Source organism: Archocentrus centrarchus, chromosome 21 (genome assembly GCF_007364275.1).
Source record: "Archocentrus centrarchus isolate MPI-CPG fArcCen1 chromosome 21, fArcCen1, whole genome shotgun sequence".
NCBI lineage: Eukaryota > Metazoa > Chordata > Actinopteri > Cichliformes > Cichlidae > Archocentrus > Archocentrus centrarchus.
In genome coordinates, this window is record NC_044366.1 from 25,344,856 (window position 1) to 25,363,339 (window position 18,484).

At 42.4% G+C, this 18,484-nt stretch overlaps 1 protein-coding gene across 2 annotated transcripts in view; it reads left to right on the plus strand.

The window, feature by feature from the left end:
- Positions 1–18,484, plus strand: part of itgbl1 (integrin, beta-like 1) — a 64,313-nt gene continuing 45,829 nt past the window's right edge. For both annotated transcript variants that reach the window (XR_004021658.1, XM_030757593.1), the window contains exons 1-2: positions 1–280; positions 3,456–3,658. Coding sequence is in view for 1 of the 2 variants with exons in the window: in XM_030757593.1 (XP_030613453.1) it covers positions 189–280; positions 3,456–3,658 (295 nt within the window). In the remaining variant the exon portion in view is untranslated. The remainder of the gene's footprint in view (positions 281–3,455; positions 3,659–18,484) is intronic.

The following is an 18,484-nucleotide window of genomic DNA, read 5'->3' on the forward strand; positions in this document are numbered from 1 at the left end:
CACTTGTATGTAGAGGACTGTTGGCCTCTGAAGGAACTGAGCCAGTTCAGGCCAGCCTGCTGCGCTTTCTCTCCTTTACTCCTTTTCTTTCCCCTCTCGCTCTCTCTTCCCTTCCTGTCTGTTTCAGGAGTGAAGGATTGGGACATTCCTTCAAGCTACTTTACTTCAACTTTCTGTGGGATTTAAACATGCACACTGAGGTTTTGGTACAGTCCATGTTAGTGCCGTTGTTTCTGATCCTTCTCTCTTTCATTGAGGACACTTTGTTGCAGTCGGTGAGGTGAGTCTCCACAGAGTTTTTTTTTTCCTTGTTTATTTTAGGATAGTTTGGAGAGCAAGAAGGAAAAGGGAGGTACAGAGTTTTGCTGACAAAGGCAACACTTAGAGAGTGCAATGTGGGAAAGTTTAGGAAAGTTTATTCATATAGTTTACACTTGCTTCCCGTGCAGTTTCTTTATGCTGCTTTACTTGCTATCATAATTCTGCATGCCAAGTTGTATAAGTATGCGTCTCGGTTTCTGTTATCTAATATTGCAGGCAAACTCACAACTCTGCTTACATTCTTTTGTGATTGAGTTTATGGTGAAAATTTTAAAAAAGCATTTCAAAAGGATTTCCTATTTAGCACTGAACAAAATCTAAATGAGGAGGAAAACCCCCAACTGTTTAACAAAGCATTAAGGAATATATAATTAAAACCTCCAATTTAAGGTTTAAAAATGAAAAAAAGAGACATGAAGGCAGTCACTGAAACTGGCAAAAGTAATTAATATAAAAGCATAATTTCTGTTTAGCTTGCTCTTCCAAAGTCGAGCCCTGGCTAGCAGAACTGTAAATATTTAACTATGACTTAAAGTTGTGGGTGTTTACTCTTTAGCAGGTGCACCATGCCTATGTAGTTATTGCATTGCATATGCACTGTACACATTTATTGAACAGCTGCAGCTAACCCACACACGCTTTCCAGAAAGCAACAGCTACTGGGAATCCAGGTAATTTCAGTGTTTTCTTCCATTTTTGCAAAATACATTCAAATAATTTGTGCTTTATTTGTTATTATAATGACCTGGCAATGTTAAAAAAAAATGTACAAACACTAAGTAACAAAGGTATGCCTTGTAACCTTCATTCTGTAAGCACAGACAAGGAGTGCTATGAAATATCTATATAATGCTCTGCCCACACAACATCCATAGAGGACATGGATTAAGGTTGTAGAGCTCCACCTGTACTTATAAAACTATGGTAACACTGTATCAGCCTTATTTTTTAATCCACACTTCTCCCTCTAAAAGGCCTTTAAGAGGAACCCCTGGGGAAGCCAACAGGTTGTTTTTAAAAAAGGGGCAGTAATTGTAAGTCACACGATGCACTTGGGGCTCAGAGACTTTTTCCCAAACAAAATGATACAAAAAAAGTTTCCTAATATGACTCAGATGTAATAAAACTAAGCCACAGGACTAAAAATACACCTCTGAAGATAATAAATTGAGCACATAGTCTGGATACAAAAATCATTGTGATGTGGAAGACTGGCTCTATGATCGGAATACATCCACAGTGCTTGACTGAGTCTGATATTGAAAACTCATAATTGTATGTTTGCTTTCACTTGCTGCAAATTCACTGATGATGAGAAAGACGAATTACAGTATATTACAGTAAATTACAGTATAGAAATGATCTCCAGGTTTCACAATGTTTTTGTCTGATACTGATTAAACTCTACAGTGTGGCATCAACATTAAGAACATCTGCTTGATGATTCTCGCAGACATTGTCTATGTTGCAGGGTTATTTGTTCTTTTGCAAGTGACAGAAAGAGTGACAGAAAGACAAAAAGCATGGCTGTAGAATAATAATTGCTTTTAGATGTTGATTTGAATTCAGTATATTAATGTTTTAATGGCTTTGAATAAGAGTGAAATTTAACCAACAGGGAGCAAACTGCTCATATCTATTGCCAAGATTTTGGTAGACAGGGCCACCAATAAAAGCCATCCTAACAGACAGCAGTTTGAAGAAATAACCACAGTGGATTCAAATAGTTTTTTTTTTTTAACACAACCCATGATACCTGCATAGAAAACTTCAGTAAGTTAAGTAATGGGTGCACATTTGAACTCTTGGTGTCTTGTTGAAACACAATTTAAAGAAAGGTAGAACAGTCTAAATCTGGTTTAGAGTCCACTGGTCAGTTTGTTTAAACAAGTGGTACAAAGTGATGACCAGTCCAGTGTCTTCCCTAAGTCATACAATACATTAAATTCAGTTCACACTGCACAGTTTGTAATTTTATACTTCTTGGATAGCCAAGAAGTTGGGTGCATTTAGTTTTCCCTGTTTCATGGGAACAGTAGTAACTTGGGGGTGAAAAAGCAGCAGTTAAAGTGCCAAAATCACAGGAAACTCCACGATTCTAATGTGGAGCAAATGAGACTGCCACACTCTCGGCACCAAGTCTGGGGCATTAACTTTATGAAATGGAAAGATCCTGACCATCAGTATCTTCTTAGCCATTTTGTGGAATTCTGGCTGTATCAAGGGAGGTACCCCACATACCAAAAAGCAGGAATTAACCAGATGTGGCAATGATGAAGATTAGCTGAGGCTGGAGCAGAATTGGGCAGAGTATAACACAATGGAAAAAGGTCATTTGAATGTCATGTTGCCATGGTAAAATAAACAAGATCAAATACATTTGAAATTCATTGCATTGTGCGACTGCAGTGTGATCAGTCCTAAAATGGCCATTCCTGATTGAAGTCCGTGTGAAATGGGGCTTGCATAACCTCCCCATGACACTTGGAACAAGCACATTCTGTATTTAATTTTAATAGGAGTGTCAGGAACACTTGAGCTGTTGATTTTTTTTGAACCGTGTCCAGTTTTCAAAAGTGGACATCTGGCCAATATCAAGAGAGGGCAGGGATTTAAAAAAAAGAATGCCAGACGGTATCCAAACGAAACAAGTCTCACTCAGAAACCCTTTAGGCTAAAACTCAAAAAACAGCTGCTGGAGTGGGCTAAATGAAAGGTGCATTTGTGTCTGTACAATTGGATTTATTTGAATTTATTAACTGTGCGTGTGGTAGTGTGTGTGTGTGTTTCCAAGGTGTTTGTTATTGCTCGACAGAGACCTAAACAGACAGGCTGTGTGTTACATTCTTCCTGCTTTTCTTTTCTTAGACTTCCTTCTGTTGAGATTGCACTGAAACACTTTCAAACTAAAGGGACAGAAAGCTAAATTTGCTGAATGTGTTAATTACTTCCATAAATACTATACCACACATACCAAATATATGGAACAGGCCCTTTTTGATGTTTAATGCATGGCTGAGGAAAGACATTTTTTCAATTTGGATTTAGAACAGAAACAGGTGTGAACACACTTAACCTTTGACCTTAGAAATTTCCAAAGCTGTGGAAAGTCTGATCTTTGTTCTTCTTCCCAGCCAGGTGGGTGGTGTGTGCAAGCTGTCCACAGAGTCATCCTTGCGTCGCTGCCGGACGCCTGATGGCAAGATCTGCAGTGGAAGGGGAAAATGTAACTGCGGCATTTGCATATGCGGGGCCACAGAACCTGGGAAGTTCTATGGTCCACGCTGCGAATGCCAGGACTGGGTCTGTGCTACATATAATGGGAAAACCTGCAATGGTGCGTATGAGCCTATCCTCATTCCAAAGGTTTTAAATACTGCTCTTTTGCCAAAGACACATGATGTCCCTTGGCAAATGTATGAATTCCCCACTTGCTGCAGCAGCAGTGAAACTTGTCTCAGTTCTAGCTTGTCTCTAATACACACTTAGACAGGAAGATTTGGAGTCACATTTTAGGGACAGGCCCAAGGACAGTGTCTCTGTGATGCTGGGAGTTTCTGAACAAATATTAATACTATATTTGATGTCCTGGGATGAGAATGAGTCATATGGCTTTGTATTACAGTAAAAACAAAATAAGTTTTTTCCCCACGTGATCTGAAATTATGTATAGGCACATGGCTCCATATATTTTGCTGCTCAGGCAGGGTTTTTAGTGATGGTTCAGCAAGTGACACAACAGAACTGTGGGCTAACATCAGCAGAGCTTGCCAAATGGACTCCCCACCTGAAGTGTACTGTTTGCTCCAGCCAGGTGCAGGAAGAATGGAAACCTTAATCATCAAAAAGCCTAGACTAGGTTTGGCCTTAACAGGCATTGATATTCATTCAATATAAGTTTTCAGAATTCAGTAATTCAGACTTGGAATGGTTTTAGGGTATTTTTCTTTCACCTGTATTTCAGAGTAGAAGGGTGCAGTATTGTGTAAGTGACAGTCCACATTGTCTTGGCAGCATTTCAAAGGGTTTCGCTGGTAATAGGCAGCTGGTTGGTTCTCAAACATTACCAAGGCATTAGCTTTTGTTGAAAGGAGCAGCTTTGAACTTACCCTGCTGCTTGAAATTTTATAAGTTCATAGAAAGAACACCTCAGAGTGCACCCACACTCAAGAAGAAGCTGAATCATGGTTGGTGGGTAGTTTAAGTCATAAAACCTAATGAGCAGGTTTGAGTCATTACATAAGCTAATTTATCAGAAAATAGAAAACTGGTATGATTTTACATAGTTGTCTATTAGCTAAACATAACTAAAACTGATCTAGTCTGATGTAACATCCCTGCAAAAAATGCCATCTCTCCATCATGATTACAGTGATCAGAGTTACTGTTTTTTTTAGGGGGCGTTTAATGGCGTGATCAGTTTGTATTCTCATTACAGCTTCTACAATCAGTGGCAACAATGAATTAAATACATGTAATAATAGATTGTTCCTATTAAATGTTTTGGGATACTTTGTTTCCTTTTCACCGCTCAGATCAGTGTTGTGTCCAGATGCAGGGCAGCATTTTCTAACAACATATTTGTATTAAACCTGTGTTGTGTTTAAAGTAGTGTTGTACTCTGCCAAAGTGTTCAAAATATATTAATGTAGGCTTATAACACCCGGTTTCGACAAAACCAAGTTGATTTGATTCCCACAACTGTAGAATATATCACAGTCCTAATGTACTTGCCTGCATTAGTTGTAAATAAATGTGCCAAACATACAGGCAGACATTTTAGAGTACAAGTTTGTGTAAAGGAAGACTGATGGCAACCTGTTGCCAAGCCTTAATATGCATTTATCATATGAGATACTTTGGAGTGTGTGAGAAATGTTGGCTCCTCTCTGGCAATGCAGGGAAAAATAGTTCTCATCTTTTCTGTACATTGTCCTCTTTGGCCACTGTTCTATGAATGTCAAGGTTTAATGGAGATATGTGTGCATGTAGTAGACCAGTCCTAAAAGAGATATATATCTGTGTGTGTGTGTGTGTGTGTGTGTGTGTGTGTGTGTGTGTGTGTGTGTGTGTGTGTGTGTGTGTGTGTGTGTGTGTGCGCGCATGCGTGCTTGCGTGCGTGCCTGTGTGTGTGTGTGTGTGAGAGGTAGAGTGATTTATTTGTGTAGACAAGTTGGCTGCTGTGAGGAGCTCATTATGGTTCAGCAGTCTGGAGCAGGGCCCTGCTTCAGTCTGATAATGGGGTTTCACTCACTAGTACACAGACTGCCAATGGAACCTAAACGCATCAAGAGAAGGATGGATTTTCACACCAAAAAGCGCACACATGCACGACCGCAGACACACACACACACACACACACACACACACACACACACACACACACACACACACACACACACACACACACACAGAGCATCAGGTTTAGTTTCATGTTGTAAAGCTCATCTACACATAATACACACACCTAGCCATATGCTTACACAAATCATTTGCCCATGTGGGGAGGACATTTAAAGCACACTGAGAAGATGATTCCCCTCAAAACACCCACCAACCTCTCCACCTGCAATAGCCCCTCCAGCATGCATGGTCTGCGGTCTAAGATTGGCCACCAAGTTCTAGCTGCAGCTCTGTTATCTCTGCTTTTCACAACCACCCATTGATAAGATCCAAATAGATTTTTTTTTTTCCAAAGGGATAAAGTGTGTGTATTTTCTTTACCATGAGCTTTGCTGGCACTGAGATGTTATTTTACCTTGGACCTGATTCAGTTCCTCTCAATCAGAGCAACAAGTCAAGCTGGATAAAAAAGTTGGGAATGGGGACACATTTAGGCATATAGCGATATAATGATATATTTAAATTTTAGATTGCAATATTGCATGCTGACTTGTTATCACATGTCTAGGTGTTATAATATCATGTTTATTTTTTGTAGCCTTATTTGGAATTAGATCCCAATCACTTTTGGAGGGAGTTTTCATTACCTTTGTTGTATTATTTGTTGTATTGGCATATAACTCAACTAAATATGAAGCTCAGTAATATGCCTGTCTGTGTTGCCTATTCATAATAAATTGTCAAGGCTGGTTTCACCCAATGCATATGGAATGGAAGCATTAGTTATACTTACAAACTAAAATGTCCTAATTGATTTTACATAGAGGGCAGTGAACTCACTGAACTCAGTAGCACTTTATTAGTATAAAGGTATAATTATTCTTAAATATTCAATTTTTCACCCTAGAAAAGCAACTAGAGCCATGCATGCTCCCAAGATAAAGATTTTGTCATGGTTCTGAGTTTTGAATCCAGGATTTTGAGGTTTTTTTAGATTCTTGTTTTCTATTCTTTTGATTCAATTTTCTATTGTTTTGATTCAAGGTGGAGATTTATTTGTTACTTTTGAAGCCCAGTTTCTGTTAGTTTGTGCTGAGTTTGTTATTAGTATTTGGCTTCTTGTATTCTAGCCTTCCCACTCCCATGTCACGACACCAGTGGTTATTTCACTGAAGTCACCAAATGCAATTCACTTTCTGTGGTGTCTGGTCAGCATTTTGCTGTGAATCTCTTCCATTGTGGACGCAGCTTAAGTTTTGTTTCTGTATTTCCTGCTTTTTTTTGCTAGTCATTGCTGCCCATGTCTTGTCTTGAGTTTTACTTCCTGTTTGTTGATTCCTTGTGTTCAGCCATGTCTAAATAACCTCTTGTTACCACTTCCCTTATTACCCTCAAATGCATAAATGTGTATATATATTTTTTTTTTACTCCCCCCATGTGCTCCCTGCTGGATTTTTGTTACAGGCTTCATCTGAATATGAGCACTATGTTTGGGCCCTTTTTTGCTATGCAAATACAATAGGCAGGTTCATAAAATTGCCACTGTCACTGAATGTAAAACTTTAGTGAAGATTCAAAAGGCGTGCATGTTTTTGAGTCATGGCAATTCAGGATCTCATGCTTTTAGATGAAAGTCATCACTGCTAAATGATACTTGTGAAACCAGCTCCTTCCATGTCAGGATTATATTGTGTGCAAGATGCAAAATTTTTTGATTGTAGACAGCAAAACGTATTGAGGTTTTTAACTGTTAGAGTAAAGGTTCATTTTTTACAGTGTGATATAAATGAGCCAAATTGATGGTATGCCATCAGTTGCATATTACTATGGTATATTGAATCTTATCCTATGCGCAAATATCATCCATTCTACCAAAATATAACAGCTGTTATTTTTTTCATTGGTGCTTTTTCTGAATAACTGTTGAATTTCTAGCTTCAAGTCCCATAAAACATTGATGCTGTCATGTGTTTTTCCTCTCACACACATCCAGTCCTATTTTATAGTAAAGCAAGGATGATGATCTGGAATAACATCTGTTCACCAACTGTTCAAAAATGTGTTCTTTCTCTCAGCTGTTTGTTTTTTTGACTGTGCTTAAATTTTCCTGTCCTGATTCCATGGCCCCATTTAAAAAAAAAAAAAAAGCTGCAGTACATGAAAACATAACCTATGATAAGTTCCAGAAGTGTTAACCATGTTTTGGCTGGTTCAAGCTTTTGTGTTCATTTCCAGGTTATGTAATAATGCTCTTGTTATAAGAAACAAAGGTCAACGTGGCAAAGTTTCCATAATCTTTTTCACATGCGTCTTTCTTTTTCCCCCTCTATTGATGACTCATCTGAAAACTTTCTGTCCCTAGCTCTCTCTCTCTCTCTGTGTGTCTCTCTCCATGTCTGTACTGATCTGAGCAGTACAGATGTGGAGCTGGATTTTGAATTTGATTTCAGCATTAAGTCTTATAAACAGTTTTAGTAGTTTGGTCTGCCCTGGGGTCTTCTTCCAATAGGACATGCCCAAAACACCTCACACCTAAGAGGCGTCCAGAAAGCGTCCTAGTCAGATGCCCAAACCACCTCATCTGGCTCCTTTTGATGTGGAGGAGTAATGGACACACTCTGACCCCCTCCCAAATGACCAAGCTCCTCACCCTATTTCTTTTCTTTTTTTTTTTAACACAGTTTTATTAGTTTTGTGTTTTCACTAACAAACAAAAGAACATAGAATTGTACAACATACTGTTATGTCACATTACAGAGGTGAAGGAAAAAAAAAAAGGAAAATAAAAAAAGTGCCACTGTACTGTCACACGATCATGTCATATCGTGTCTTCATTGGGTTTATGCCTTATCTATTGTCATAGTAGTCGCCAGGCATTTACATACACATTTAATTCCTATCCTCACCCTATTTCTGATGGAGAGCCGAGCCACCATTCAGAGGAAGCTCGTTTCCATCACTTGTATCTGTGATCTCATTCTTTTGGTCACTACCCATAACTTGTGGGTGAGAGTAGGACTGTAGATCAATCAGTAAATCAACAGCTTTGCTTTCACAATTAGTTCTCTCTTTGCCACAACGGACTGATACAATGTCCACATCACTGCAGACGCTGCAACAATGTGTCTATCAATCTTCTGCTCCACTCTGACCTCACTTTTGAAAAAGACCCTGAGATATTTAAACTCCTCATTTACAGCGGCAAATCATCCCTGACCAGAGTGAGCATGCTGCCCTTTTCTGTCTGAGGATCACGGTCTAAGACTTGGAGGTGCTGATTCTGATTCCCAGCCACCTCACTCTGCAAACCAGTCTAGTGCACACTGCAGGTCACCACAAGAAGAACCACATCATCTGTGAAAAGCACAGATGTCATCCTAAGGCCACCAAGGTGGAAGCCCTCTACCACTTACCCCTAGTCAAACCCCACCAGGTCACATGTGAGCATTGAAGTTGAAGCCCCGAAGTCCAGCGCGCACCATGGCACAAGGGTGAGGCCTTGGCAACTCTATTTCTCGCTTTCTCCTTCACAGTTTTTTTCTGGATTGCTTTAAATCTGACCCCTCATCCAGGACCAGGTTGCCTGGATAAACCCTACCTGATGACATAGTTCCTGTGATCGTGTGGGTGTGCAAACCCCTTCACCACGATAAAGTGGTGATCCATGAAGCGGTTCATGGGGACATTGCCCTTAAAAATAAAAGTAATCCACTAGGTTTTCAGTTCCTTGGATAGAGCAAATAAAGCATTTGGCATGCTTGGTCATAGCTGAGAAATTTTAGTGTGAAACGAAGAGGCTGTAGTGAGGAAATAATGGCAAATTGAGAGACAGCTGCTCATTCTTTGTTTTAAGGTGTGACAAATTTGCTGGTAGATGTGCACAAGTGTTAAACTGTGACAGCTGTGTAATGTAAGAAAAACCTGGACTTCCAACAAGGCTTTTCTGTTAGGAGAAGGAGTGTTTTCTGTGGAACAGAAGAACTTTTCAATTTGAGCTTTAAAACTTTGCAGAAGAAATTATAACACATAAAAGGGACATATAATTAACACATAAACTCTTTAATGAAGTGATACTTAAGCAGAGTAAACAGTCTAGAACTGAGAACTAGAACAACCAATTGATGAAAATTTCTCTTCAATTTTGTAATTTATTAATATTTATTTTATTATTTTTATTGCTTTGTCAAACACGTAGGGTGGACAATGGTGGTGACGTGCAGAGGAAGGATAGGAAGACCTCAGTGGAGGTTCATGAATGAAGTGAAGGCGGACATGCTAGGGATAGGGTGAGATGGAGGTAGATGATCTGCTGTGGCAACCTCTAAAGAGAGCAGTCAAAAGACGAAGAAGCTGAAATCTTAAATAGCATAGACCTTACATTAGCACTGAACCAACTGTATCTTAATTAAAGCATAATGACTCATTCATTTAAATTCGTCCTTATCAAATATCCATCATTCAACAGAACTTACTGTAACAGCAGACAAGATGATTACTCAAACACCTCTGGCAACAACTACCAGACACTAATGTGGACGAAGGCAGAGAGCCAAATATATCTGCAGTCAGATCAATTGGTAACTTTGTGACTAGCAGACTTTATCATATGCGTGTCATTCTCACCCTGTTTCAAAGGGAGAGGTGTAAGCATAAGATTAAAAGCTTGTTTCCTCTAGTGAATGTCAAAACACATTTTGGCTCCCCACCCTTCTTCTTTCTTCCTCTCACTGTCTCTCAGGCTTTGGACCTTAAAAGCCTCTGTTCTTTCACTCTGCACCGAGCCCTTGTGCCCTCTATCAGAGTCAGAGAATATCCCACCCAAGGAGTTTTTATGTCAGCAGCACATATGGTATCAGTTTAGCAAGTGCTGTTCCAAATCACACACCTTTAGACAAAGTTTCTCTGTCAGTATCACATAAACTCATTACTGCATGTGTCTTCCAATACAGGCACATCACAGGCAGTATAAGTAAATCGTGATAATTAGTTACTTAAGTCCTGTAACAAAACAATCAGATCAGTTATTTGCCTGTCGTTTGAAGCTGTTTTGTTTTTGTTTTTGTTGGTTGGGTTTAATCACAAAACCTGGCTAGAGTTGAATTAAAAACAGTGAAGTGAAAAAAAAAAAACACCCTTTTACAACTTAAATCTACTGTCACTCGTCACTTCAGTAGATATACCTATTCAGTGGCTCTGATCACAATCACAATCAAATAGCAGCAACACAGTGCATTTAGGCATTTCCAAGATGGCGCTGGTGAGGTCAGCAGCCGTTGTACCTGCTCCTACGCTTTGTTTGTATATATTAGGTTTAGCTCTAATTTTTGACTTTATAATTCCGCCTGCTCTGTGTCATATCACGTATGACAGACAGACTCTTTTTAATATCAGAATACAGCACTCTGGCTGTATTCTGACACCTTTTTCTCCCGACCCGACTTGGCCTCAGGACATACTGCGTTTCCAGTGGGCCAGCTCAAACAAAGGACGGACCAGGTCACGGACAAGGCCCCGAGGGAAAAGAGCCGGCGTAAGAGAGAGGCTGAGGCGTAGAGCGCACCAAACGCCACTGCCGAGCATCCTGTTGGCTAATGTCCAGTCACTGGATAACAAGCTGGACGAACTCAGGGCCAGGATACAGTTTCAGAGGGACATAAGGGACTGCAACATCATCTGTCTCACGGAGACATGGCTGACTCCCCTCATACCGGACCACGCCGTACAGCCGTCGGAGTTCTTCAGTGTTCATCGCACGGACAGAACGAGTGAGTCTGGAAAATCAAGAGGAGGAGGTGTGTGCCTAATGATTAATAACAACTGGTGTGACAGTAGGAATGTTGTCCTTCTGAAACAATCATGTTCACCTAACCTGGAGCTCCTAACCCTGAAATGCCGTCCCCACTACCTGCCCCGCGAGTTTACGTCGGTCATCTTCAGCGCCGTCTATATTCCACCTCAGGCGGACACAAACACTGCACTATCCGAGCTACATGAGGCTATTTCCACCTATCAGGCTAACCAGCGTGATGCGGCTCTCATCGTAGCCGGGGACTTTAACAGTGCAAACTTGAAAAAGGTGATACCGGAATTGATTCAACACATCGACTGCCCCACCAGAGGAGAGAGGACCCTAGACCACTGCTACTCTCCATTCAAAGATGGCTACAAAGCAAAGCCTCTTCCGCCTTTTGGGAAGTCTGACCACACCTCTGTCCTTCTCATGCCGAAATACAAACAACGGCTCAGGCAGGAACCCCCTGCTGTGAGAGAAGTGACACGGTGGTCTGATCAAACAGAGGCCGCTCTGCAGGGTGCGTTGGATTCAACCGACTGGGACATGTTTCGCAGCAGCGCGGGCGGAGACATCGAGGAGTTTACGGAAACTGTTGTGGGATTTATTGGGAAAGTTGTTGAAGACACTTCACTTAGGAGGACCATCAGGACTTTTCCCAACCAGAAGCCGTGGGTGGATAAATCTGTCCGCGACGCCCTGAGGTCCCGCACCGTTGCCTACAACTCCGGCCTCGCCTCTGGGAACATGGAGGACTACAAGGTTGCATCATACAACGTCTGCAGAGCGGTGAAAGAGGCAAAACATCGCTACGGCCGCAGACTGGAACAGCAACTACAACAGTCTGACCCCAGGGGACTGTGGCAGGGACTACGCACCATCACGGACTACAAAGCACCACACACACACCCGGTGAGTGCCGACGCTTCTCTGGCTGATGAACTCAACATCTTCTTTGCGCGCTTTGAGTCGGGAAGCCGACAGCCCGCTGCGCTCCCGGCCGGAGGGGCGGAGACACTCACTGTGACAGAGCGCGACGTGAGGAGGGCGTTTAGACGTGTAAACACCAGGAAAGCGGCTGGACCAGACGGTATTAGTGGACGTGTCCTTAAGACCTGCGCTGACCAGCTGGCACCTGTGTTTACAGTGATATTCAACCTCTCACTGAAACTGTGTGTGATTCCCACCTGCTTTAAAAAGTCCATCATAGTCCCTGTCCCAAAGAAACCACACCCCAGCAGCCCCAATGACTTCAGGCCCATAGCACTCACCTCTGTGGTGATGAAGTGTTTTGAGAGACTCATCAAGACATTCATCACCTCCTCACTGCCCACCACCCTCGACCCACTACAGTTTGCATACCGGCCAGACAGATCCACAGACGACGCCATATCCTTCCTCCTCCACAAGACCCTTTCACACATAGACACTGGTAAGGGGAACTATGTGAGAGTGCTGTTTGTAGATTACAGCTCAGCATTCAACACCATAGTTCCCTCCAGGCTGGTCTCTAAGCTGCTGGACCTGGGCCTGGGCCCATCCCTGTGCAGGTGGGTTCACAGCTTCCTGACCAGCAGACCACAGGTGGTACGAGTGGGTCACCTCACCTCATCCTCCCTCACCCTCAACACTGGATCCCCCCAAGGCTGTGTGCTCAGCCCTCTGCTGTACTCACTGTACACCCATGACTGCGAGGCCACGTCAGAGTCCAACGTCATCATCAAGTTTGCTGACGACACTGCTGTTGTGGGACTAATCTCTCACAATGAGGAGACAGCCTACAGGAGAGAGGTCTCCCGCCTGGAGAACTGGTGCCAGGAGAACCACCTCCTGCTCAACGTCAGCAAAACAAAGGAACTGATCGTGGACTTCAGCAGGAAGCAGCAGAGGGACTACCATCCACTTGTCATCAGTGGTGCTGAGGTGGAAAGAGTGGACACCTTCAAATACCTGGGAGTGACCATCTCACAGGACCTGTCCTGGACTCATCACATAAACATCACTGTGAAGAAGGCCAGAAAGCGTCTCTACCTCCTCAGGCGGCTGAGAGACTTCAAGCTCCCACTCAAGGTGCTCAGGAACTTTTACACCTGCACCATCGAGAGCATCATGCGTGGGAGCATCACCACCTGGATGGGAAACTGCACCAAGCAGGACTTCATGGCCCTAAAAAGGGTGGTTCGTTCAGCTGAACGGACCATCAGAACCAGCCTCCCCAACCTGCAGGACATTTACACCAAGCAGTGCAGGCTGAGGGCCATGAAGATCCTAAAACAGCCCAGCCACCCCGGACACTCTCTCTTCTCCCTGCTCCCATCAGGCCGGCGTTACCGCTGCCTGAGGATTAAGACTGAAAGGTTGAAGAAGAGTTTTTACCCACAAGCCATCCGTCTGCTCAACTCTGAGCCCTAACTGGACCATTATTGCACAGTGTAAATATTATAATTTAAAAAGTGTGTATAGTGTATAGTATATAGAGTATAGTGTATAGTGTGAATTACTTTTTTTTATTTTTATTCTTCTTATTTATATGTGTGTGTTTATTAGGTTGCAGGTACAAAATACATTTCACTGTGCATTGTACTGTGTATAACTGTGCATGTGACAAATAAACACTATCTTATCTTATCTATCTACAAACAAAAGTAGACATGGTCAAGACCACCTGCTGAAGTTCAAACAGAGAGTCTGAATGGGGAAGAAAAGTGATTTTGAGTGAGGCATGGTTGTTGGTGCCAGACAGGCTGGTCTGAGTATTTCAGAAACTGCTTTTCTGCATAACCATCGCTACAGTTTACCGAGAATTGTCAGAAAAAGAGAAAATATCCAGTGGGCTGCAGTTCTCTGGGTGAAAATGTCTTGCTGATGTCAGAGGCCAGATGAGAATGGCCAGACTGCTTTGAGCTGATAGGAAGGCAACATTAAGTCAAATAACCACTTGCTACAACCAAGGTACTGTATGCAGAAGAGCATCTCTGAATGGACTTCACATCGAACCTTGAAGCAGAGCAGATCGGCTACAGCAGCAGAAGACCACACTGGGTGCCAGTCCTGTCAGCTAAGAACAGAAAACAGAGGTTACTGTTTGCATGGGCTCAGCAAAACTGCACACTTGGAAAAATGTTGCCTGGTCTGATGAATCTCAGTTTCTGCTGTGACATTTATCAACAGTTCAGGCTGCTGGTGGTGTGATGGTTTGGCAGATATTTTCTTGGCACACTTTGGTCCCCTTAATACCAAATAAATGCTACGGCTAATCTGAACATTGGTGCTGACCATGGCAATCCCTTTACGACCACAGTGTATCTTCTGATGGCTCTTTCTAGAAGGATAATGCACAAAGTGACAAAAATGATCTCAAACTGGTTTATCGAACACTACAATGAGTTCACTGCACTCAAATGGGCTCTACAGTACAGTCATCGTATCTCAATCCAACAGAGCAGCTTGGGATGTAGTGGAATGGGAGAGTTGCAACATAACTGTGTGATGCTGTCATGTCAGTAGAGACTAAAATGTCTGAGGAATGTTTCCTGCAACTTGTTCAGAAGGTTAAAGGGAGTCCAAAGTAGTCTTAGCAAGGTGTACCTAACAGTTATTAGGTTTAATGTAATATTTCTGTTGATTTCCCAAAGAAAGAGAAAACAAAGCAAAACAAGAGGCCACAGTGGAATACAGTCCTTACAGTCCATTAAATTGTTCATCAGTATTTTTTTCTAGTACATATTTTGATGTGTTCTCACTTAGATATTCTAAGCTTTGCTGGGCAGTGTGCCTGTGTTGTGAGTCACCTAATGATTCCAGCGTGGGCAGCAGGAAGAAAAAGCCACTTAAGTCTGTTCAAGTCTCCTAGTAAAAGTCAGTTTTGATTGGGACCCATTAAGGCTCCCAGGATTTCATGCTGTAAGAACAAGTGTCTCCTTTGCTGTGATCCTGCCTGTATTGGGGCTTCAAAAATTCTTCTACAAAGGCATTATGAAGTTGGAAATATTTACGAGTGATAAGGTGGGGTATTGCAAAAGGATAAAAGCAGCAGTTCCTTGTTCTGAGGACAGCACATAATGAGTTATTACCTGAGACAGGTGTCTCCTAGAATTTTTCCGCTAAACACAAGCTGACGTGCTGTTGTTTCATGCTCCACCGCCCACAGGGAGCGGAAAGCAAGGAGGAATAATTACTCGCTGAAATCACTATCATGTTATGGAGGACACAAAATAAACAAAGGAAGTGGGAAGATGCCATTTGGAGAAAAAGCATGCATGTAATAAATGAAAACAGGAAATCTCAGGACGTTTTTAGATTTGTAGCATAAATCGTACACTTTAAATTACAGTTTTGCAAATAATTGAAACTTCATGAAATCTCAGAAATGCCTCAGGATTGTCTGAAGTACAGAAAGGATCTTGAAATACTCTTAATATTAGACTTTATCATTACGCATGAACAAGTTAAATCCTAAATCTGAAATTAGCCTGCTGCATGAGTCACCGTCCTGTCCTCATCAGCAGTTAATTGTGGCAGCGCTATATCACCTGTTATTACTGCCACTGATGGTGGAAGAGGTGCACCCACTCTTTTCAGGCCTCATTGGATGTATCCGTGCACTGGTCAGGACCTGATTGGCTGAATGTGTGTGCCTGTCTGTGGCGCGTAGGAAGGACCCTGACACCCTCATACCACAGAGAATTACTGCTCAGGAAGCACTAGAAAAGATAAACTGTCGACAGACAGGCACCTTCCCACCCACATAAATTTTGGCCTACCAGACAAAGAGGGACGTTTTATATGTCAGAGTGATTGTCACGGGGGAGATTAACGGGGGCTAGTGGGTGGCATTAACTTTGTAATAGTCTACAGAATTAAGCTGGAAGGTGTTTAATCTAATTCTGTCTTATACTATTGCATTCCAGTTCCCGCATGCAAAACTGACATGATAAATCCAAAAAGACCTGTCCACAATTATAAGATTTTTAGATTTCTTCATGAATTTGTGCTAAATGTGCATAAATTAGTGAGATGGAAATGAAGTCGATTTTTTTAATGCAACAATGACTCAAGAAGTCTCTGGAGCTTGAAAAAGGCGACTGGACTTCTTTTTGTTTCTTGAAGACGTTTCACCTCTCATCCGAAAGGCTTCTTCAGTTCTCAACCAAATGGTGGAGAGACCCAGGTATTTAAACCCCTGTGGGCGTAGTCCCCTGGAGGTGGTTATGACCCTCTATTGATCATGTGCTTGAACACATGTGCCCAGGTGTGAAGGGGGCGTGGGTCATATTTAATCAGTGGTTTCAGTTGAAACCAATTTAGGACTCCGCTCCATTGTTTCCTGTGGCCTATTGAGGTCACTGGAACAAAGGTGTGAATGGGGGTTGAGACGTCTGGGAAGGGAGCTCAGGACAGCACTGTAAGCGGGGGAAAGTTGGTGACGTAATCCACCTCCTCTGTTCAATGATGGTTTTTCACAGTGGACATAGATGGCTTCTTTCACTCCTCTTTCAAACCATCTGTTTTCCCTGTCCAAAATGTGGACATTGGCATCCTCAAAAGAGTGCCCTTTTTCCTTCAGATGCAGATGTACTGCTGAATCTTGTCCTGTCGAGGTGGCTCTTCTATGTTGTGCCATTCGTTTGTGAAGAGGCTGTTTGGTTTCACCAATGTAGAGGTCCGAGCACTCTTCACTGCACTGAACAGCATACACTACATCGCTGATCTTGTGTTTGGCGGGTTTGTCCTTGGGATGAACCAGTTTTTGTCTTAGGGTGTGACTTGGTTTGAAGTATACTGAGATGTCATGCTTGGAGAAAATTCTTCTGAGTTTCTCTGACAAGCCTGACACATATGGGATGACAATGTTGTTCCTCTTGTCCTTCCCATTCTCTGTAGTTTGTGTTTGGCCTTCATTCCTTTGCATCTTAGCTGATTTGATGAAGGCCCAGTTGGGGTAACCGCATGTTTTGAGGGCTTTCTTAATGTGTGTGTGTTCCTTATGCTTCCCTTCTGCCTTAGAGGGAACACTTTCCGCATGGTGTTGTAGGGTCCTGATCACCCCAAGTTTGTGTTCCAGAGGGTGGTGGGAGTCAAAGAGGAGATACTGGTCTGTGTGTGTGGGCTTCCGGTAAACTTCAATGTTGAGGCTTCCATCTTCCTCGATAAGCACCGCACAGTCCAGGAATGGTAACTTGTTATCTCTGGTGTCCTCCCTGGTAAAACGTATGTATTTATCCACTGAGTTAATGTGACGAGTGAAGGCTTCTACTTCTTGGGTTTTGATTTTGACCCAGGTGTCATCTACATATCTGTACCAGTGGCTAGGTGCCTTCCCTTTGAAAGAACCAAGAGCTTTACTTTCCACTTCCTCCATGTAAAGGTTGGCTACAATGGGAGACACTGGGGAGCCCATGGCACATCCATGCTTCTGTCTGTAGAATCCATCATTGTATTTAAAATATGTTGTGGTAAGGCAGAGATCTAAAAGTGCACAAATCTGATCTGGGGTGAAGCTGGTTCTGTTCAGTAAGGAATCGTCTTCCTGTAGTCGTCTTCTGACGGTCTCCACTGCCTCAGTTGTAGGTATGCAAGTGAAAAGTGAAACCACATCAAAGGACACCATGGTTTCATCTGGATCCAGTACAAGATTCTGGACCTTGTTAGTAAAATCTGTAGAGTTTTCAATGTGGTGGGGTGTGATGCCAACAAGCGGTGATAAGATGGTGGCGAGGTGTTTGGAAATGTTGTAGGTGACCGAGTTTATACTGCTGATAATGGGTCGAAGTGGGACTCCTTCTTTGTGGATCTTTGGGAGTCCATAAATGCATGGAGTGGCTTCTCCAGGGTACAGGCGGTAGTAAGTGGGGCGGTCAATGGCTTTTTCCTTTTCAAGTTGTTGCAGGCAGCAAACAACTTTTTTCTTGTAGTTGCTTGTGGGATCACGTCTCAAGACCTCATAAGTATTGTTGTCACTGAGGAGTGTAGTAATTTTGTTGTGGTAATCCGATGAATTCAGCACAACCGTGCACCTCCCCTTGTCGG